The sequence below is a fragment of the Sorex araneus genome, chromosome 10 (assembly GCF_027595985.1).
Source record: "Sorex araneus isolate mSorAra2 chromosome 10, mSorAra2.pri, whole genome shotgun sequence".
NCBI lineage: Eukaryota > Metazoa > Chordata > Mammalia > Eulipotyphla > Soricidae > Sorex > Sorex araneus.
The window spans coordinates 41,948,846-41,972,255 of record NC_073311.1 but is presented as its reverse complement, the minus strand read 5'-3'; the positions used below and the strand labels follow the sequence as shown (position 1 = coordinate 41,972,255).

General features: G+C 41.7%; 1 protein-coding gene across 2 annotated transcripts; it reads left to right on the top strand.

The window, feature by feature from the left end:
- Positions 1 to 12: 12 nt before the first annotated feature.
- Positions 13 to 22,749, top strand: DEPDC4 (DEP domain containing 4). Of its 2 annotated transcripts, XR_008626955.1 has the most exons (10): positions 13 to 134; positions 3,599 to 4,007; positions 4,905 to 5,044; positions 9,507 to 9,693; positions 12,372 to 12,598; positions 13,997 to 14,139; positions 14,228 to 14,353; positions 16,470 to 16,548; positions 19,693 to 19,837; positions 21,808 to 21,896. XR_008626955.1 is itself a non-coding variant. In XM_055118353.1 (9 exons), the coding sequence occupies exons 1-9, from the start codon at positions 17 to 19 to the stop codon at positions 21,981 to 21,983; spliced, it is 1,605 nt and encodes a 534-aa protein (XP_054974328.1). In that variant the 5' UTR covers positions 13 to 16; the 3' UTR covers positions 21,984 to 22,749. The 2 variants fall into 2 exon arrangements, 1 of the variants encoding a protein (XP_054974328.1); XM_055118353.1 differs by lacking the exon at positions 19,693 to 19,837 and having other exon boundaries at positions 21,808 to 22,749.
- Positions 22,750 to 23,410: the final 661 nt, after the last annotated feature.

Genomic DNA, 23,410 nt, shown 5'->3' with positions numbered 1-23,410 from the left:
AGCGCGCGGGGGGTCCATGGCGGTTCTTTTGACTCGGCGCTTCCGGGCCCCGGGCAGCCCGAGCGAGCCCGGCGGGCGCGGCAGGGGGCGTACGGCGAGCCCGAGCGGGGGCTTCTGCCGCAAGAGAAAGCCAGGTAACCGCCCTGCCAGATCGCAGACGGAGCGAGTGTGTGTACTGCAGGCGATCCCTTGCCGGGGCCATTCCCCTCCCCGCTCCTCCCCTACCCCGCGCGGCCCCCGAGGGGTCCAGCCCCGCCCGGCCTCCGGCTGGAGGATGCACCCGAATCCCGGGCGCACCTTGCTCAGGGGCCGGTTCGGATTCGGGTTCCGGAGCCGGGCCTGGGATTCTGCAGGCCTCCTGAGTTCCCAGTTGCCACGCATAAAGGGATTTAAAGGACTTGGGGTCTATTTCCTTACTGACCTATGTCAATTTCCTTACTGACCTATCTCTTTAATCTATGTAGCAGATTAGCTTTTTTCCTGGAGGGTATATGATTTTTTTTCCTTTTCTTGGCCACCCCTGTTCAGCTCACGGTTTACTCCTGGCTCTGTGCTCAAGGGTCACTTCTGGCAGGCTCCAGGGGACCACATGCAGTGCCCAGGATCAAACTGTGGGACACACGCACAGCAAGCGCTTGCCCTTCCCCTTGGGCTATCTTGCCAGCTCCTATTTAGTGTTTTGATTTTATGAAGGTTAAAGAGTCCAGTGGGATGGGTACGTGATATACTTTTGCGGTCACTCCTCAAGCCCCTAGCCATAGTCACCTCCACTCTGATCACTGCTTCCCACTGAACCATCCCCCCCCCTTTCTACACTGCACCCACCAACACACACACACACACACACACACACACACACACACGTGGCTTTGCAGTGTCTCTGGATTATATTCCAATGGCAAATGGGCTACAAAAGGCATTTGAAGGTGATGGGTATTTGTTTCTTTGTTTCTCATTCTGTCATACTATGATTATCTTGTGAAATGGGATATTCTTTTTACAGTCACAGTCGCAAGGGAAAACTTCAGATTTTGAAACTTTAAATCTGAAGGGAATGTAGCTCAGTGGTAAAACACACTCATATAGCCTTAAATTCAACCCCTCCCTCCCCTCTCAAAAATATGTTTTTAATTAGATTCTAGGGGCCAGGTACTTGGCTCACATAAGGCGGACCCAGGTAGATCCCCAGTACCCTATATGGTTCCCTGAGCACTGTCAGAGTGATCCCTGAGCACAGCCAGGTATGGCGCCAAAACAGATAAAATTTAGATTCTAGTTTTTTATTTTTATTAGAACTAAAAATTTAATTTTAACACCCCCCCCAATCTTGGAACAATATCTTAAGCATTGTCATTTATTCCCTTGTAATTCCTTTTTTAAAAAAATTTTTTTGACAACTCAAGGGGCTGTTACTGCTGTGGTGCTGGGGGTCACTCAAGGTGTCCACTCTAGTGGACATATAGCACTGGGATTTGAACTGGGACCTCCTGCTTACCAGCATGTGCTCTGCCTAGAGAACTATGGCTCTAACCCTCTGAAAATGGTTTGGTTTTGGTTGGGGGGCCACACCAGTAGTGCTCAAGGCTTACTCCTAGTCTGCACTCAGGAATCACTCCTGGCTGGGCTGGAGGACCCAGTGGGCAGCTGGGATTGAAACCGGGTTGGCCTTGTGCAAGACAAAACATTTTCAGGGGCTGCATCAATAGTACAGCAGGTAGAAGTCCTTGTCCTGCACATGGCTGACCCTCATTGGATCCCTGGCCCCCAACACGGTCCCCCAGCCCACTAGGAGTATGGACTGGGTGTGAGGCAAAAACAAAACAAACAGAAAATTTAGTGAAGGTGCTGGGAATGAAGCTGAGGGGGAAGGCACAGTCCTCCAAAGGTAATGCCTGGTTGCACTGCTAGCACCACACACACCAAGTATTAGGAGTGGTGGGAAATGTATCGTGACTGCTCACCGCATGGGTTTCTTTCTGAGGGAGTGAAATGGTCTGGAATTAGAAAGTAATGGATGCAAAACTTGATGACTATACTAAAACCCCTCCTAATTATCCACTTTCTTTGGGGGTTGGGGGCTACACTTAGGCTCTGTGCTTAGGAGTCACTCCTGACGGTGCTCAGGGAATCATATGCATTGGCAGGGATGAAACTTCAGTTGACTGTAAAGCTTCTGTACTATCTCTCTGCCCCTTAATTGTACACTTTGAAAGGATGAGTTCTGAAGGAGGTGAGTAAAGTTTTAATTAAAAAGTTGACTATTGCAGCTAACTAAAAAACATTGTATTTTTATATTATGTATCACTGTCACTGTATCACTGTCATCCCATTGTTCATCGATTTGCTCGAGTGGGCACCAGTAACATCTCCATTATGAGACTTGTTATTACTGTTTTTGGCATACCAAATATGCCACGGATAGCTTGCCAGGCTCTGCTGTGTAGGCAATATATATATATATATATATATATACACATATGTATATATTTATACATATTGTAAATATAAGGAAAAAGTGAACATTCTTTTGCATCAACCACCATTGCAATCTTACTTCCCAAAGTTTAGTAGTTTCAAGTTTATTCTTTTAAACCTTTCATCGTATTTATTTATGTATATTTGTGCATAGACTGGTAATTTTTAAAATTTTATTTAATTAGTGAATTACCATGAGACAAAGTCACAGATTTACAGGTTTTCATGCTTACGTTTCAGTCATACAATGATCGAGTGCCAATCCCTCCACCAGTGCCCATTTTCCACCACCAATGGTCCCAGCATCCCTCCCACCCCCCCACCCTGTCCCCTTCACCCCACCCTGCCTCTGGGGCAGGGCATTCCCATTTGCTCGCTCTCTCTTTTTGGGTGTTGTGGTTTGCTACAGAGGTATTAAGTAGGCATCTTGTTCGGTCTATATAGACTGGTAATTTGTACTCAGGATGATAATATGCTATTTGTTCTGCCTGGCTTGCTGATTTTTGTTTTGTTTTGATTTGTTTATTTAATGTAATCCTTCCTCTCAACGAACCTCATTCTTCTTGGATATGTTTAATATCCTCTAGTAAGGTTTTGCCATAATTTATTTAACTATTCCCCGAGGTGATTGACATTCTAATTATTTTCTAGTTTATATAATTCCTCATAAACATTTTGTTTCCAACAGAAATAGATTACTGGTAAATTGATTCTTACATCTTACTCAGCCCTAGATGTCTTTTATGAAGTTTGCCTTTGGTTAAAAAAAGACAGAAGAAAGAAAAGATTGAGAGCCTGGTCAATCCACTGCTTTGTAACAGACTCAAATGTGTGTTCATTCCTTTTAAAAGATGTTCTGAAATACTATATTAAAAATAGCTTGTAGTTTGTCATATAACATATACTAGCAAATACCTAACTTTACTCTTTTTTTACATGTCCACAAACATGGTACAATCTTAGTCACTATGTTACAGTTGGCATAGGATGAAACAAGAAAAAACTAGAGAAAGTTGACAACAGATAAGCCTAGAACAAAGCATACAGTTGTCATTACTGAAAAACTTAACATTTTTTTCAAGTATTTGAAATTTGTGAAACATGTTTCGTTTTTATTCTTCAGGATGTTCTGGCCCTTTTCAAGCTACTCAGCTATGGAGTGGTATTATTCACTCCCTTCAGACTCAAGTGGAAATAAAAAGACGGAGGCATCACTTACGGACATACAAAGACTGTTTTATTGGTTCAGATGCTGTTGATGTAGTATTAAGTCATCTTATGCAAAATACGTGTCTAAGTAGCAGTGACATCTCTCGTCTTAAAGGAGTTCGTCTTTGCCAGGTTCTAATGAATAATAAAGTGTTTGAACCAGTAGGAACGATGCTATTCAAAAATGAAAAGAAATTGGAATTTGAAGATTCAAATACTAGCCTCTATAGGTTTCTAGGCAATAAATCATCAGGTGATTTTTGCAAAAGAAAGGATGCTGAGAACGGATTAATCAGTGAAATAAAGACTAAGGAATCTTTAAGGTTAGTGTTCACCAAGATTTATTGTATATTGTGTATAGACCCTGGCAGAATAGTTTTCACTGAGTTAAACTTGAAGGTTTTGCATTCAGGTTTGTTTGTTGTTCTGTTGTTTGCTTTACTAGATGTTAATGATCTAACCCAGGTAAGAAAAACCAAAAATTTTTAAAAACTCAAAGCAAAGAGTTTCTACTCTATCATTGCAATCACTTAAACCTTAAAGTTAGTATATATCCTTTCTCTGTACTAATGTTTACAGTAATAATTTTAGTGATGTTTATATTATCTGTTCAAATATTATGTGTCTTTTTGTTTTCTTTCTCTTTTTCTTTCTTGATTTTGGGGCCACACGGCTGTGGTCAGGGCTTACTCCTGACTCAGAGGTAACTCTTGGGAGCTGGAGGGACTGTATGGAATGCCGAGGTTTGAACCCAGGCCAACTACATGCAAGACAAGTGCCCTTCTCGCTGTACTACCTCTCCGTCCTTATCTTTTTGTTTTCTTAGGGATCCATTCATATTGACTGTGCAGGGTCCCCCAGAGCCACACCTGAGCGGTGCTCTGGGGACATTCGGTGCCAGGAGTCCCCCCACATGCAGAGCACATACTCAAACACTTGAGCAGCATCCCCAACCCCTACTTGTGTCTTTGATTATCACTTGTATCACTTGTCATCCCATTGATCTTCAATTTGCTCGAGCGGGCGCCAGTAATGCCTCCATTCGTCCCTGTCTCGTGCTCATACTGTAGCCCAATGGTATTGGGATCTTGGATTATAATATACCTGAAATTCATTTTTGCAAACTGAGCATGTGTAAAACATTATAATTAACTAGACTCATATTTGAAATTTCAGTCTTTTGTCCTACATAATAGAGAATTCACAAATTTCTTAAACAGACCAGAGGATGAAACGATTTCAAATCCCATAGCAGAAGAGATTGAGAGGATTGAAGAACTTATTCGTACGGTGGATGGGAACCTGGCCGTACCACCAGCTACCCACATTGACAAACCTGTTCTGCTGCTTTCAAGAGAAGGTAATTTCCGTTTCTAGTATATTTCTTAGAACTCTGTAAAGAGTTGACTCTTTTTAAAGGACAAGTTTTTGGGGGGTTGGGGTGTTGAACCACAGCCGTCAAGGCTCAGAGCTTACTTCTTGCTCTGTGCTCAGGAATGACTACTGGGGGGGTCTCAGGGGAAATATGGGGTGTTGGGGATTGAACCTGGGTTTACTGCCTGCAAAGAATGTGTCCTACCTGCTGCACTAGAGCTATGGCCCCTAAAACTTTTAGCAACAGTTTGAGGTTTGCTGGGAAATTGGGAAAAAATTCAGAGCTCCCTTATACCTACTGTACCTACACGCATGTAAGTCTCCCACAGTGGAACTTATATAACTGAAACATTTGTTGCAATTCACAAACCAACACTGATACATCATTATTGCCCTAAGCCTTCAGTTGACATTCAGATCGACTCAGCATTTGTTCGTTACTTGGGTTTTGACAAATGCTTGATAACATGTATCCACCATGTCTGTTGCATGCTGTGATTCCATTTACAGAATAGTTTTGCTACCCTAAAATTCCTCCCTGCACCATGAATTCATCCCTGCCTTCTTTCTTATCCCTTAAGTACTGCTGGGAGTAGCCCGAGACAACTTACAATGTTAAATGTAAAACATAGCACTTTTCTGATCATGTGATGATAATTGATGTTATCATCATGTGATCATAATTTGATTAATTGGAGGTACTTTAGTATATGCTACTAAGAAAAAAAATGCTGGCTACAGTCCTTGATGTTTGTAACTCAATATTACATAAAACAGGCATTTTATGAGTGTGTCCTTGCCCATATAAAGTCTACCCAACATCTCCTGGCCCTTTCCCCAGAACGAACTAGCTGAGGCCAGAGAGACAGTGCAGGTCAGCTGCTCGCCTTGTTTTCAGCCTACACTGGCTCTAGCCCCTGTGTCCCCCTGCGCCACACTGCAGAGTGCACTGCAACCAAAGGGGGTGTGGGATTGTAACCATCGAGTATGTGAGCACTGTAGCCAGGTGCATGTGACCCAAAGTTATTGAAACAATAGCAAACTGGAGGGTTAAAAAACCAGTTTCACAATGGTGGAAGGTTTTGTTCCCTGTGGTGGTGAAGTGAGGTAATTGTGTACACCAAAATCTAAGTGTTCACGTTATAGTAAATATGACTTGAACTTAAACATATGGCCTAAGCTATAAAAACTTTTGAAAAAAAATTTTTTTTCTTTTTGGGTCACACCCAGTGATGCACAGGGCTTACCCTGGCCTTGCACTCAGGAATTACTCCTGGTGGTGCTCAGGGAACCATATGAGATGCTGGGAATTGAATCCAGGTCGTCTGCTGCGAGGCAAACACCCTATCTGCTGTGCTATCGCTCCAGCCCCTGAAAGTAATTTTTTAAACTGGTGGAACGTTGTGAACATTTTGGTGGTGTTGCAATGACTTTGGATATCATTAGTTAAAACATTGACACTATTGTAACCAGGTTATGTTTTCTTTCATGCATTATGGATTTGGGTCTAATATTGAGGTCTTTAACCTGTTTTGAATTCACCTTTTTGTTTGGTATGACATCATAACATTCCTCCCCCACCCCTGCCCCAATGTGGCTAACCAGTTTTCCCAGTTTTATGTGTTGAAGAACTATGTTTTCCTTTCTCCACTTAATACAATACTTTGCTTTCTCCACTTAGCTCTTTTGTCATAAATTAATTATCCATACATTGCTTCAAGGCTCTCAATTCTATTTCATTGGTCTGATGTTCAGTTTCTGTTTTTATCCCAGGGCCATTGTTTTGATTACTTTGATAACTTTCTAGTATAGTTTAACTCAGAGAATGTAAAGCCTCCCATCTCCTTTTTTTTCTCAGTGTTGCTTTGGCTATTTGAAAATATTATGATTCAATACAAACTTTAGTAATATTTGTCCTTTATTAGAACAATGACTGTTGAACAATTCTTCCAATCTATGAACATAAAATATATTTTCATTTTCCTGTGTCTTGTATCTTTTAATAATTGACACTTTTTATTTTATTTATTTATTTATTTATTTTTTGCTTTTTGGGTCACACCTGGCGATGCACAGGAGTTACTCCTGGCTCTGCACTCAGGAATTACTCCTGGTGGTGCTCAGGGGACCATATGGGATGCTGAGAATCCAACCCAGGTTGGCCGCATGCAAACGCCCTACCTGCTGTGTTATCACTCCAGCCAAATAATTAATACTTTTTAGTGTGAAAGAGTTCTTTGTTAAATTGATTTCTGTGTATTTGATATTTTGTACATAGTTGTAGGAAGGTTAAGCCAGAACAGTAGTACAGCAGGTAGGGTCCTTGCATTGCATGCACACAAGACCCAGGCTTGATCCCCAGCACCATATATGCGCCCCCCCCCAAGTCCTGCGGGGAGTAAGTTTTGAGCAATGCCAGGAGTGCCCCAAAACCAAAAATGAAAGTAAAATAACTGTAGAAAGATTTTTTTTGGATTTCTTTTTCTATTCTAGTTCCTTGTTTCCTCATAGAAACAATGTTTTCCATATGAAAATAACATTTTCATATAGAAATGAAACTTATATGGGGGCTGGAGAAATAGTGCAGAGGGCGGAGCACTTACTTGCATGCAGCCAACCCATAATCCCCTTATGGTCCCCCCAGCCACCAGGAGTGACCTGTGAGCACAGAGGCAGGAGTAAGACCTGAGCATTTCTGGGTGTAGCCTGAAAACCAAACAAAAACAAATATCAGTAAACTACAATTTTTTGTTCTGTATAAAATGGCAAATAAGCGGTAATCTCATAGACTCTCAGGTGTGCCAGTAATATTAAACATTTTACATATGAAGTTAACCTGTTGTTAACTTTAAATAAATGAAGCTAGGGGTACGATTTGGCAGTAGAGGACACACTTCAACATGTAGTTCTATCCCTATCACCACACACACACACACACACAGATACAAACACAAGCAAACATAAACAGCAAGTTAATATTACTTTATTCATGCCCAGTGACGCTGGGCATGAGGGGTGGGTGGGTGACCACGCAGTCCCGGGGTGCAAACTCAAGCCGCCTGCATGCAAAATATGTGGTCTTTCCCCACTCCCCATTCCCCCAAGTTGCCTTTTATTTCCATTTACACATTTCCTAGAAGATAGTACACATGCCATGGCTGCAAATAAGGAATGCAGTTCTACACACTGCACTTAGTTGATCTAGAAGGTAATGAATTGGCGCCCCAACTTGGCACGGTGGCTGCATTTGTCTGGTACCCTTTGAAGACAGCTCTGCAAGGTCCAGTGTAGGAGCAGACACCCTCGGTGCTGTGGGAGTACTTGAGGTCCATTTTGGAGTGGTGCACTTGACTTCATTGGACCAGTTATTCTTATGAAAGCAGGAGAGTTGGATTATGAAAAATGGTGAAATCCATTTTGATATTTATAGCATAGCCTGTTTACACCTGATACTAATCCCCATCAGATTTTAAGCCCGTTCAGAGTTTCAGTCATCACATGTGTGTATATTTGCATTTTGCTTTCAGTCAGGATTCTGTAGTAGTAGGAGTCAGCAAACATTCGGTATGGAGCCAGAAAGTAGGTATTTTGTACTCTGCACCATATGATAGGAGATTTTGATGTTGTGCCACAAAAGCACCCATATGCCATAGGTAGTAGTGTTATCTGATGTAATGTTATTTAATGTTGTTTCAAAAATAGGCTACATTCTGATAGGATTTTGTTTACAAACTTAGTGGACTGCAGCTTGCTGATACTTAGCAGTGGGTGCTCATTCTCCCCATTCCATTTTGTCCTTTCCAATGTATACATTGAGGAGGAACTGGAGCAGTAGCAGAGCGGGTAGGCCGTTTGCCTTGCACGCGGCCGACCCAGGTTCGATTCCTCTGTCCCTCTCGAGAGCTCAGCAAGCTACCAAGAGTATCCCACCCGCATGGCAGAGCCTGGCAAGCTACCTGTGGCATATTCGATATGCCAAAAACAGTAACAACAAGTCTCACAATGGAGACGTTACTGGTGCCCGCATGAGCAAATCGATGAACAACGGAACAACAGTGCTACAGTACTTTTTTTTGGGGTCACACCCAGCAGTGCTCAGGGGTTACTCCTGGCAGTGTTCAGGGATTATATGGGATGCTGGAGAATGAACCCAGGTCAGCCGCGTACAAGGCAAATGCCCTACCCACTGTACTGTCACTCTGGTCCCAACTTAATACTACTTTAGAGTCAACATAACCAAAAGATCAAATCAGTATGACTTTCAAATCAGTTTTGAAAAGGAAATTGTGATTTAGAACATTCAAATTATCCTAGCATTAAATAATCTATTGCATTACCACTAAAGTAGCTTTTCTCTTGTATTATTTAAAAATGAAAGGATTTTATAATATTAATTGAATTTGTGTGTTATTTATCTTTCTGAGAGTCACATTATTTTTCTTTCTTAGCTGTGGAAGATGTTTGGAAGCAACAAACAGTATTACGCATTCTTCAACTGACTCACCTCCCATTCTTGGAAAATATTTTGGACCCTCCAGTTAAAACACAGACTCTTCAGTTAAGTAAAGAGGAAACTCTTGTTATATCAAACACCTGTCTAGACAGAGAAGTTATTCCAAACTTATGTCTTCATGAGTAAGTTTTGCATTTGTTTTGGTTTTGGTTTTGGGGCCACACTCACCAGTGCCAGGGCATAGTCCTGGTTCTGGGCTCAGGGATCACTCCTGGCGGGGCCCAGGGGACCATATGCAGTGCCAGGGAGTGAACCTGTGTCTGGTGCATGTGAGACAAGGACCTTACCTACTGTATTATCTCTCCAGACCAGAGTATGTCTTTATTTTCATTGCCATATGATCTATCACTAAAAAGTCTGTGATTTATTTTTCTCAATATTTAAGGATATAAAAACATATCTACATGTATCAGCAACACCATATCTGTTTATTCACTTATCACTGTGAATGTAAAATGTTTAACTGATCTCACAAAGTCACTGAAAACAATCTCTGAAAAAAAATTTTGTAAAACAGAATAGTTTCATTTTCTCTCTGCACCAAGCTGGGTGTTTTCCAGTTCTGTCTCTTCTCTATCATGACCCTAATTAACATGAGTTATCAGAATCCTGTGGACTCACAAATTTATCTGTCAATCACAGCCCTGTTTGCACCGGGTGACTTCCCTAATTCATAATAGGGCAAGAAAGATCCAAAGTTGTTAGTTTTCACTAGACCTAAAGCTGATGCATATAAAGAAATGTGTAAAAAAAAAAAAAAAAAAAAAAAGAACCAGTGTGTTTTACAAGCCTCTGCAGCAAGTAGACAGCAGCAAGTTCATCTTTATAAACTCCCCAACAGAAAGTAGAGGTTGTCTGCAAGAGAAAAAACACTACATTATCAATTAAACATTTTGAATCAGAAGGTAACAAATCACGCATGTTAGAGAAGACATACATTTACTTGTCAAGAGCAAAAAATGAAAATGAAAGAAAGATTGATGTGAAAGAAAGATATTTAAAGATGATCAAGACTTTAGAGTATTTGACTCAATAGCCTCATCCGAAAATATTTTAAAACTGTAGTCTCACTATAAAGTAATAACTAGAAGCCCAAGGTAGAGACAGATGAAGAGAAAACAGTGCATAGCAGTGAATGTTTTTTTGTTTTGTTTTGTTTTTCTTTTTAGGTCACACCCGGCGATGCATAGGGGTCACTCCTGGCTCATGCACTCAGGAATTACTCCTGGCGGTGCTCGGGGGACCATATGGGATGCTGGGATTCGAACCCGGGTTGGCCACGTGCAAGGCAAATGCCCTAGCTGCTGTGCTATCGCTCCAGCCCCACACAGCAGTGAATGTTAATCTGTGTTCTTAATATCTTCTCATTCCTTTCTTCTGTATTACTATTCACACACTAATTGTAAGGTAACCGTGTACAACTTTTAGGAAATATATGAAAAACTGCAAAAATGAGAGTCACATCCGAAAGGACACACTACTATGAAGAATTATAATAAATACCAGTCTGTCTCAGCAAAACCTGAATAGGGACAGTGGCAAGTGTGGGGAGGGAAGAAAGCCTTTCTGATGATATTTTGGAAGAAGGAAGACATGGAAGGATACTATTTTTTTTTACCTTAAGTGGGGTTGGAAAGTAAGAAAGAGGAAATAGTGTGTGTGGAAGGGAAGCTCTGTGTGGTGGGGAATCTTAATGGAATATTTGGCACCTTATTTTAATAGGAGCATGTGTAGGAAAAGGAAATAGAACCATTAATAGGAGGAAATGGTACAGATGAATGTCTCTGGGCAAAATCTTATTTTAAAAAATGTTTTTAAAAGAGAGAAGGACAGAGAAAGAAATAGGGCTCGAGAGGTAACTTAGATGACTGAGTGCAGGCTTTATATATGGGAGCCCTAGATTCAGTCCCTGGCACCATACAGTCCACACGGCACTGCCAGGAGTGATCCCCAAACACAGAGCCAGGGGTCATCCCTGAACACTGCTAGGAATGACCCTAAAACTATAAAAGAAGTAATTTGGCCGGAAAGAAGACTTTAATAGGCCAAATTCAGGCTTTGCATGCAAAAGCCCAGGTTCAATCCCTGTCACTATATGGTCCCCCAAGCAGTATCAGGAGTGATCCCTGAACCATGAAGCCAGGAATAGCCTCTGAGCATTAGAAGAAAATAGAGGGACTGGAGCAATAGTTTAGCAGGGAGGGCATTTGCCTTGCAGACAGCTGACCTTGGTTCAATTCCCAGCATCCCATATGGTCCCCTGAGCACTGCCAGAGTGATTCCTGAGTGCAGAACCAGGAATAACCCCTGAGCATCACCAGGTGTGACCCAAAATATAAAAAGAAAAAGAAAAGAGGGGCTGGAGAGATAGCACAGCGGGTAGGGCGTTTGCCTTGCACGCAGCTGACCCGGGTTCAAATCCCAGCATCCCATATGGTCCCCTGAGCACGGCCAAGGGTAATTCCTGAGTGCAGAGCCAGGAGTAACCCCTGTGCATCTCCAGGTGTGACCCAAAAAGCAAAAAAAAAAAAAAAAAAAAATAGAAATAAGTAATAAAAGAAGAAGCCAAATATTTTAATAAATAAGGATTTATAAAGGTATGATGATATTTGGGAAGGAAAAAATGCAAAAAACGTTCCCTCTTATTCAACCCTTCCTTCATCAAGCACGAATTTATTTAAATGACTCTATTGCAGTTTAGTCATGAGATTTGGTTCTATATATGCTATACTTTATTATTTTTGTCAAATAGTACTTTAGGTAGTTGAATGGAACTTTTAATCCCTGATTTTCATTCCAGGATTGATAATTGGCTTAATGCAGCAATTGAATGTTTGGAATATTTCCCAGATCAACTAATAGTTACAGTTAATCAACAGTTAGTACAAAGCAGAGATGAAAATACAAAATTGAACACACAGAAGAAAACACTCTTTGATGTTATAGTGAAATATTACAATCAAGAAAGAGCTTGCTTATTGACTGAGGACTATTTTGATATTCAGTCAGGGATTATCGAACTTTTAGGTAAGACATAATGTTTAAGTTTTAATTTTTTTATGGTAAGTATTCTAAATGATTTAGTTGAAGTAGAAAATTTTATGTATTATATGAGAATTACATGTTAATGTTTTTTTTCTATGGAGTTAAAAGTTTTTGAGAGTCTTTGTCTTCATTAATATAGTCTGCCATACATATTATGCTATAAATGGACTTAATATCTGACTCTAGAACTAAAGAATGTGATGTCAAGGAATGATCTAAGAAACTTTTTGATAGCATACAGGTTTAGAGAGCTAAAGAATCTGGAAATATTCATTTTTAATATATAATTTAGTGACCTTTTAGCAAAGTTAAAATTGAATGACTCCGGGACCAAAAGCAAACAAATAAAATTGAGTGACATGTCACTTGTTTAGCTATGTGTAGTGGCTATATGATTCATATTTTAAAATAATGAGGGGCTGGAGAGATAGCACAGCGGGTAGGGCGTTTGCCTTGCACGCGGCTGACCCGGGTTCAAATCCCAGCATCCCATATTGTCCCCTGAGCACGTCCAGGGGTGATTCCTGAGTGCAGAGCCAGGAGTAACCCCTGTGCATCGCCAGGTGTGACCCAAAAAGCAAAAAAAAAAAAAAAGAAATACACTATATGACTGAAATGCAAACATGAAAGTTCGTAAGTTTGTAACTGTACCTCAGGGTGATTTACTAATAAAAAAAAATTAAAAAAAAATAAATAATAAAATAAAATAAAATAATGAGCAGGGCCAGAGTCATAGTACAGCAGATAAGGCACTTACCTAGGATGTGATTGACCCAGTTTTGATCCCTGGCACCACATACGGTGCCCTGAGCCCCACCAGCAGTGATTCCTGAGTGCAAAGCCAGGAGTAAGCCCTGAGCACTACTGGGTGTGGCCCCCAAACAAACAGAGACCAGGGGCCAGAGAGCTAGTACGGCATTCAGGCACCTGCTGCACACACAGCTAACCCAGGTTCAACCCCTGGCACCGCATAAGGTCCTCTGTGCCCTGCCAGGAGTTAACTTGAAGCAACCCCAAAACAAACAAATCTGGGTCATGTTGTTGACCCTATTTTCGTTGCTGGCATCGTATATGGTCTCCTGAGCACCATCAGGAGTGATCAAGCACAGGGCTGGGAGTTTCCCCCAACCACCACCAGGTATAACCCCAGAACCTCAAATCAAATATAGCCTTTTCATTTATACTAACCATAAATTACACAGGTATGTGTTACACTATATAAAATGAAATTTCCTCCATGTTTGAAATATTTAATAATAATTTTTAAGGGTAGAAGGGATCCTTGAATCAACACATTTTAATTAATGACTAAGTATTATACTCCCCCTTTTTTTTTTTTTTTGGTGCCATATTTTGTATTCTTTGTAACCTGTGTAATAGAAAATGGAAAAAGGACAGACGCACTTGAAGCAACACAACTTTATCTAAGATTGTTGTCACCCAACATTAGAGAAGAATTACGTCGGCTACTCACTTTCATGGCCATTGCATCTGAACCTAACGCCTACAAATTACAAAAACAGGTGAAAAAATTGCAGTAACAGTTCTATAGGTTTCTGCTAGTTTTTCATTTTGAACTCCCTCGAGCTAATGCTGTCTTTCTGTTCACAGTATGATAACAAAACGGTGGTGCTGAAAACTCTCGCCAAAGCAGTTTTACAAACCAATTCATTATTAAAAGTACAGGCAGAACAATTAGTCTGGTTTCTACTGGAGTTTCACTCCGAGCTCTTCAAGGTATCGCTGACATTTTTCCTGGGTATATTTATTACTGAGCTATTTGTGTTGAGCTAAAAGGCTTATTTATTCACCTAATAAATAATTTACTGGGTTCCCATAATTGGCAAAGTTTAAAGGAATGCTTTCTTCGCAGTCCGACTAAAGAGAAGGAAACAGGGGACAGCGAGATAAAACAGAGATGGAAGTGCTTGCCTTGCATTTGGCTAATGCCTATTCAGTCCCCACACGGTTGCCTGAGCACCACTGTGAGTGACCTCCAAGTCAGGAGTAACCCCCAAGCAGCACCAGGTGTGGCCCAAAACCCACTCCCCAAAAGAGAAGAGCAAAGAAAGCAGATTTCAAGTGAAAATTTTGCAAGTATATCAATTCCTTCAACCCATTTCTTGGACATTATTATTATATGACAGAAGCTGTTCTAGGTGCTTGAAATTCACCATCAAACCAAACACAAATATCCTGGCTATTAAGGAATTTATACTGGGCTGGAGAGGTAAGGTGCATGCCTTGAATGCTGTCAACCCAGATTCAATCCCTGGTATTACATGTGATCCCCTGAACTGTGCTCGGAGTGATCTCTAAGCATAGGGCTAAGAGTATGCGCTAAACACAGCTGGGCTGTGGCCCAACATCCTCCTCCCCGCTCCCCCGCCCCCAGCACCACCACCACCAGAAAACAAACAGCTTAGATGAAAAGGGAGGACAATAGACAACTTAAAGAAAAATGTGTACAATAAATCATCAAGTCATATCATTTGATAGAAGGCAGCATATGCAATAGAAAATTAGTGGGTTAAGAGGTCTTATGAGTGCCAGGAGGTGAGTGTAAGTAGGAGCTTACATTATTTTTAAAAGTGACTGAAATTGGCATCACTGAGAGAGTGGGGATTGAGCAAAGACTCAAAGAGAGGGGTGTCAGACAAATGGCTGAGAGTGGTGGTTTAGGTAGAAAGCGGAGGCAGGAGGCAGTGGTGATGCATGCCCAAGTGCAGTGTGACTTTAGGTAGAGAGCAGAGGCTGCCGGGTGATACATGCCCCGGTTGCAAGGAAGCAGAGAGCAGTGGTCCAAGATGAGGAAGGAGAGCCCTGTAGGTCATTGGAATGACACTGCCCTTCACTTTCTTTGCATTATACATTTGTGGATTTTTCAGCGTGCTCCTTCTCTCCTACAAGAATGTAAGTTCTATGAGTTTAGAAACTTGATCTGCATGTGCATCCCCTAGAAAAGTGCCTGGAAATAGCACACAGCAGTGATATTATATATATATATGTATATATATATACATATATGTGTGTGTGTATATATATATATTCCATGAAATAACTAGATGAATTAATGGGGATGACTTTGCGATGGGAAATTGACAGGACAAAAGAAGGTAGGGTCAGAGAGGTAGTACAAGGGGTAAGATACTTGCCTTGCATCTCACTGGCCTTGATTCAATCCCCCCGTGCATCACTCAGAGGCCCCCACCCCCGCCACATAGAAGATGATGGAAAAGTAGCTTGAGGCCAGGATGATGGGACTCTGATTGAGTTTTGGTAGATAGAGAGAGTGCCCTTTGTAACTGTATTCGCCACGGGATTGTATGTTATATATCTGACATTACCTTTGGTATAACCTGAACTGGAAAAGTTCACTGAAGGGTACTTGCTCCGTGGTATTTACCTGTTTCCCAAAATATTTAAGAAAATGCTTTGTTGTGTTTTAAAACTATTTACATATGGACCATGTAATTAATATGTTTTTAGATCAGTGTTACTTAGTTACTAAGAACGTCTTAGCACTTTTTATTATTGTAGGAAGATATCAACAATAGTTGGCCAACCTACCTTCAGATCTAATACACACATGAAAATGAAAAGCAGGATTTTACAAACTCCAGGGAAAAGTATTCATACTATTGACAGTTCAAGACGCCTTCTGCCCCCTGCCTGCCACTTTCTCCCCATCAATGGTTCTCTCCCTGACTCATTGGTAAAACTATTGAAATGGTGCTTGTTTTTTGTTTGTTTGTTTGTTTGTTTGTTTCTTTGGTCTGTGTAGGATTCCTGGTTAGGGAATCAGATCAATTTTTTTAAATATTTAATGTTTTTAAATATTTCTTTCTATTAGACACCAGTGACTTTATTGGATCTGGTTAGCAAGAAACTTAAGAGGCTTCAACATGGAGAAGACCCAGATGCCGTATCAGGTATTGACTCACCCCTTTTCCCTGCTTTATCATTAAGTTGACTGTGTAGCAAAGGGAGTTGGGAAGGAGCCATGGGTGAACACAGACTCAGTGTTACGAAAGCAACTGCATTTGGGGGCTTTTTTGTTTTGTTTTGGGAGGGTGTTTGCTTGTTTTTGTTTTTAAGCTACACCCAGCGATGCTCAGAAATTAGTCCTGACTCTATACTCAGGAACTACTCCTAGCAGTGCTCAGGGGACCATATGGGATGCCAGGGATTGAACCTAGGTTAGGGTTAGGGTTAGGTTGCAAGGCAAGCACCCTATCTGCTGTACTATTGCTCCGGCCTCCACATCTGGGTATTTTTAAATATCTCCAGAGAAAATTTCTCTAGTTTTTTTTTTGAGCCCTTCGTTTGGTTTTCCTAAAAAAGGAAACTTTCTCTCATTGCTACTCCCAACTCTCACCTCCCCGTCTGCTGCTTCCACACGTGCCCTGCTCCTTGCTCCTCAGCTCTCTGACATCAGCCTCTGTTGGGTGGGGATGTAGTTCAGGGCAGAGCAGTTGCTAGCATGAAGACCTGGCTTCAGCCTCCAGTATTTTAAGAGCCAAAGCGCTCTGACTAGTGTTCTTTCTTTAGTGTCTCATTCTCTCTCCTAGGGAGACAGTTTTGTAGAGGAGGAGCCTGACCCCCCATTTCATAGCCTCCCATGTTTCTTTTGATACAATTTTGGTGGTAGTTGAACTGACGTCTTCATTTGGAATCTCTGGAAACTATAAACTATTATCACACAGATTTCCTGAGTGTCGTGAGAGAGACAAAATCGCAGAGTAGCCATAGCTGTGGTGCTGGCACCCAATTGCTTAGGTTAGACATTTAACTTCAGCTTCCTCGTCTACAAAATGGGACTCATAATAGCATATACCACAAATGGTGCTTGTTGATATTTAATGTTTATACTAATAATGAAGGGTAGTGGTGAATTAGCACAACTATATACTTTGATTATATTAAAATATTATCTATTAAGTATCACTGATGTTTATGTTGGTTGGTACTAATACTGAATCCTACTGAATGTCAGATTATTATACTATATATATATTATACTATATAGTATGTATTATACTATATAATACTGTCCAGAGTATTACATGGGTTTTGTTTTGTTTTTGCTTGGGGCCATACCCAACAGTGCTCAGGACTTACTCCTGGTTCTGTGCTCAGGGATTACTCCTGATGGTACTTGGGGAACCTTATGTAGAGCATGGGATCAAACCTGGGTAGGCCACAAGAAATCGCCTTACCTGCTGTACTGTATTTCTGGCCTCAAACATGGATTTATGACATAATTCATTTTACAAATCTGTTATATAGTCATTATTATTGTCCTATAGATAGGGGAACAATGAAGTTTCCCTTACATTACTGAAGAGTTATATAATAGACAAATTAAGAACTTATTTCCTGTAGAAAGGGTTTTTGAGGGGGCCAGAGAGATAGATAGCCAGAGAGAAAGTGATTGATTGAATGTGTGTTCAATTCCCAACATCCCATATAGTCCCCCGAGCACTTCCTGGAATAATTCATGAATGCAAAACTAGGAATAAAAATAAAACTAGGAATAAAAAAAAACTGAGTATCCATGGATGTGGCACCCCCAAACCAAAACAAATATAAGAAAGGTTTCTGAGGGCTAGGGACATAGCTCAGTGGTAGACTACTTGCCTTGCATGTATGGGTTTGGTTCCCAGCACCTTAAAATTGTATATGTATAAAAATGTATATGGCCTGCTAATTTGGGTGTTCCCCTAAACTGTGCTCCGGCGGCCCATGAGCCACTCTCAGTAATTCTAGATCAACCAAGCAGTAGTTCAACGCAAGGGTCCAAGGATGCCGTGCTGTAAGGGCCCTGAGTGCTTGTCCCAAGTCCCCTTGGTTCTGGCGGCCTCCTGGGCTGCATCCAGTGATGCTCAGGGACCATACATGGTTGGGGAGCAAACAGGAGTAAACCACATGCAAGGCAAGCACCTTTACCCCTATACTCTCCCTCCAGCCCCTAACATACTTATAATTATTCCTTGTAGGGAGGAGTTTAAAACCACACCTGGCCGTGTTCAGGAGCCATTCCTGACACTGTGAGTGACCTGTGCAGTGTGGGCCTCTGGGGCTGATGCCCAAAACTAGGGTTCTTGGGTCGTATGGAAGGACACCTCTCACATGCGGGTGTTATGGCCTGTTACGGGTCAGAAATGATGACTGTGGCCCTCCCACATCTGCCCTTTTCTCAGATTCCTTCACTTGAAGGTATTCAATATGCTAAGCACCTCTTGGGGGGAGTAACCTGTCAGGAACCCCATCAGAGTCAAGTTCAAAATTCATAGAAAGAATCTTTAAAGTACACTGCCATCCTATCTATGCCTCTGGTGAACTTTTTTTTTTAATTACCATGAGATACATAGTTACAAAGTGTTTTATGATGATTGGGTTTAAGTCAAACATTTCCCACCACCACTGTCCCCAGTTTCCCTTCCACCCTCCACTCCTAGTCTGCCTCTATAGCAGGCACCACTTTTCCTCTCTCTCCCTCTCTCTGTCTCTCTCTTTCTCTCTCTCTTTCTCTCTCTCCCTCCCTCCCTCTCCCCCTCCCGTCTGAACTTTAGATGAAGATACTTTACCTTCCATCCACACCAAAAGTCCCTTTTGAAATCCTGTAGTCCATTAAGATCAGAATTTTTACCTACCTTCACTAAAATGACCTTTACCCAAACATACCTGAAGTTATACTGCCTCTAAAAACTTAAGTGCCTATACTCAACTCTACACTCAATGTCTGTTATCCTGGAAGTGGCAACATAGTCATTGACTACAGTGGGTGCCCACAGGGCCAGAGAGACAGTACCAGGGTTAAAGTGCTTACCTTGCATGTGGCAAAACCAGTTTGATCCTGGCACCACATAGAGTCCCTGAGTACCACCAGGAGTGATCCCTGAACACAAAGCCAGAAGTAAGCCTGGGCACAGCTGGGTGTGGTCCCCAAATGCAAAACAAAAAAAAAATCCAATGGGCACCTTCCATGTGCCAAACTTCTCGCACTTTTCCTATTAAGTACTAAGTTGAAGGTGTGCAAAGCTATTATTATCTGTCCTTCTTTATTGATGCAGAAGCAGAAGCCTCAACCCCAAGGCTAGCAAGCGTCTGGGCGAGGCTCCAAACCTAGGACTGCTCTCTCCCACATACATGGCCTCTTCCTCTGTCATGCTGCTGTTAGTCTTGTCACAACCCACTGCAGCCCCAGGACACACTCTGGTGCATTATTTGCTATGTTTCTTGCCTCTTCTTTCCCATCCAGATTCAGCCCCACCTGCATATTTCTTTTTTTTCTTTTCTTTTTTTTTATTAGTGAATCACCGTGAGGTAGTTACAGACTTATAAACTTCCGTGCTTGTGTTTCAGTCATACAATGGTTGAGTACCCATCCCTCCACCAGTGCCCATTCTCCACCACCAATGGTCCCAGCATCCCTCCCACCACCCCCACCCTATCCCCCCCCCACCCCACCTCTGTGGCAGGGCATTCCCTTTTTTCTCTCTCTCCTTTGGGGTGTTGTGGTTTGCAATACAGGTATTATGTGGCCATCATTTTCCGTCTGTAAAGTACTTTCAACCCGCATCTCCCATCCTGAGCGGGCCCTCCTAGCACCCTTTACTTGGTGGTCCCTTTTCTATCTGAGCTGTCTTTGCCCCCAGCATGCGAGGGCGGCTTCTAAGCTGTGGAGTAATCCTCCTGGTACTTATCTCTACTGTTCTCCCACCTGCACATTTCTTCCTAATGCTCTCTCCATTCTCTTGCGCACCTTTTCTTCCTCAACAAGGGACAAAGAGAAAGCCCAGCTGTTTATCAGTGCTCAGAGCCATCCTTCCCCCTTAGCAGTCAAATAAGTGCTGAGGAAAATCATGCCAGTCTGAGTTCGCCTCACTAAAATAGATGATTGGTGACTGGAGAGATACTTCAGCAGGCAGTGCACGTGCCTTGCAGGTGGCTGACCCACGTTTGATTCCCGGAATCCCATATGGTGCTCAGTCCCAGCAGGAATGATCCCTGATTCCAGACGAAGGAGTAAACTCTGAGCAGCTCTGGGTGTGCTCTCCCCCCCCACCCCGCCCCACCCCCCTGCACACACAAAAAATTAAAATTAAATGTATAATCTGCTTTATCTGGGTGTTTAGCACTGCTCATCAGTCATTTTCCTATCCTCTCACTATTCCCCATCCCTGATTATTTCAGTCTCTTCCCTTCTTGAATCGTTCATTGGATGATCTTCCTGGAACTTCTCACACAATATGGTCTGCTTTAACAAGGACAGTGATTCCTTACTGACTCTCCTCAACTCCTTACCTTGGGCCTACGCCTATATTCATATGTCACACGTGTTGTCACCTTCACTCCAAGATCTTGACTCCTGTTCCAGACGAACTCTTAGTCCTGTACTCCTGAACATCATTCCCTCCTGTCCCCCAGGCCTGCTGTTAGTCATCTTTTCCCTCATGTCCCTTTCTCTGGTGCCATCTGTTCAGCAGATCAGTATGCTGGCATCTGAAGCTCAACCTGCCTCCCGGTTACTAGGGTTAGTTCTTGGTTTCCTTATGACATGTGACTCCCATATGGCGCATAAAATGCATATGAAATAAATGTATCTGCTTTTTTCCTGTTAATCCATCTTTGTCAGTTTACTTTTCAGACTCAAAGAGGACTAAGAAAACCTTTTTTCCTCTCTTCTACGTCTCACATTTCACTTAAATGTCATGTCATTTCAATCCCTTATTTTTTCTCTTGAAACTAGGGTAGTAGTTCCTGGTTCCTCTTCATGGAGTTATTTTGGAGAGCAAGTAAAATAATGCCTGTAAAATAAGATAGTATATATTTTGTTAAAGTTCTTCTTTAACTTCTGTGAGGCTAGAGCAATAGAACAGTGGGTAGGGCCTTTGCCTTGCACACAGCTGACCCGGCTTCAATCCCCAGCATCCCGTATGATCCCCGGAGCACTGCTAGGAGTAATTTCTTAGTGCAGAGCCAGAAGCAACCCTGAGCATCACCAGGTGTGACCCAAAAAGCCAAATAAAATAAAATAATAAAGTAATACTTTTGTTACTTTGAAGCTGTGAAAATATGATTAGCTACTACATTTGAAAAAAAAGTTCAGCATAATGCCTGTCTGAAAAATAAACATCTTACTCACTTTTTAAACTTTTTTCAAATGTGCTTTTTGTTATTTTCAGACTTCACCTTTTGCCAGCGCTTGACATACAAGGAATTTGAAAAGCAAAAGGAAAAGACGGTTGAGTATCTTCACCAGTTGACTCGCGAGATTAATAGTCACCCCAGCATCTCTTTGAAACTAAAAAGGAAATTAATTAAGGAATTTCAGAAGCACCACCCTGGAGCCTTGCGGTAGCATTTCTGCCGTGGACAGTACTAGTGCTCCTGTGAACATGGACGAGTCAGGGGGCTTCTTTGCTGCCATTCTTGAGCCTCGGGGACAGAAGAACCTCAAACATCATGAAAATCATGGTTAAGACATGTCAGGAATGTGTTTAACTTTGCAATGAAAGACAAACTGGTTTCATCTAATTTCTTTCTAATTTCATCTAATTATTTTCATCTAATTATTTCACTTAATCATTGTGCTCCTAAAATCACTTGCTAAATAAAGATGCTTCTGCTGTTTTAGAGATCTGGTACTTCCTTAGAACCTTTTTTCCCGAAGGAAAGAAACTTTTCATCCAAGTTCTCTAAAGAGGGGCCAGGGCAGTAGTACAGCAGGTAGGACATTTGCCTAGCACATATTTACTCAGATTTGATCCCCGGAATGCCATATGGTTCTCCGAGCCTGCTAAGGGAGACCCTTGCATGCAGAGTGCTAGTTTATGCCTTGACCACAGTGAGGAAGAAACATGACTTGAAAATAAATATTTAAACTAATATAAATAGTTCTATCATTTTATGTAAAAATGGTTCCGACAGAGGAACCCAGAGCCTGGAAAGCTACCCGTGATGTATTTGACATGCCAAAAACAGTAACAACAATGTGATCTTCATGTTCCTGGCGAGAGCAGATGCCATTGGGCTACACTAGCATGTGAGAGGGACTAATGAAGACTTTACTGGCTCCACTCAAGCAAATCGATGAACAGCGGGATGACAGTGATACAGTGATATGTAAAAATGGTATCAATTACCTTGAGTTTGAATCTTTTTTGTATAGGGGTTGGGGGGCATTTTCTGTTTGTTTTGGGGTTGTGCTGGACTGTGCCCAGGGTTTACTCCTGGCTGTGCACTCAGGAATCACATCTGGAAGCCTTGAGGAACCTGATAGCTTAGGGGAACCACATATCAAACCCTGGTTGACTGCATGCAGGGTAATCACCTTACCATTGCACTAACTCACCCTTGAATTTGGCTGTTAAAGCCAAAGTCTAAACTAAGAATCCAAGAAAAGCTTTTAGAGGGCCAGAGTATGGTGAATTTTCTAAAATTTTCTACAATTTTTGGGTATATGTCACTATGGCATTTTGTTATGAATTGGATCCAAAGGTTTCCCCAGAAACTTTTCCTCCTGGTAGGGAGTGATCCCTGAGCACAGAGCCAGGTACTCCTGCCCCTCTCCCAGGTCCCCCCCACTGCCACAAAAATAAAAGTGAGTCAGAGATGGGTCACAAGTATTTACTAAAGATCTTTACTAATGTGTGTTTGTATTTCCCCAACACTTTTTTTCTTTATGAACAAACTTTTAGTGTACATATTCAAATGCAATATTAAAGTGACCACATTAAGTTAAATATAAATTAAGTTCCTGCCACTTTAAAACAAAATAATATGAAA

Excerpts from the sequence above, each read along its gene's own strand:
- DEPDC4 (XM_055118353.1), top strand. The coding sequence starts at position 17 with ATGGCGGTTCTTTTGACTCGGCGCTTCCGGGCCCCGGGCAGCCCGAGC. Across the intron at positions 9,694-12,371 it reads CCAAACTTATGTCTTCATGA|GATTGATAATTGGCTTAATG; the intron begins GTAAGTTTTGCA and ends TTTTCATTCCAG. Across the intron at positions 16,549-21,807 it reads AGACCCAGATGCCGTATCAG|ACTTCACCTTTTGCCAGCGC; the intron begins GTATTGACTCAC and ends TGTTATTTTCAG.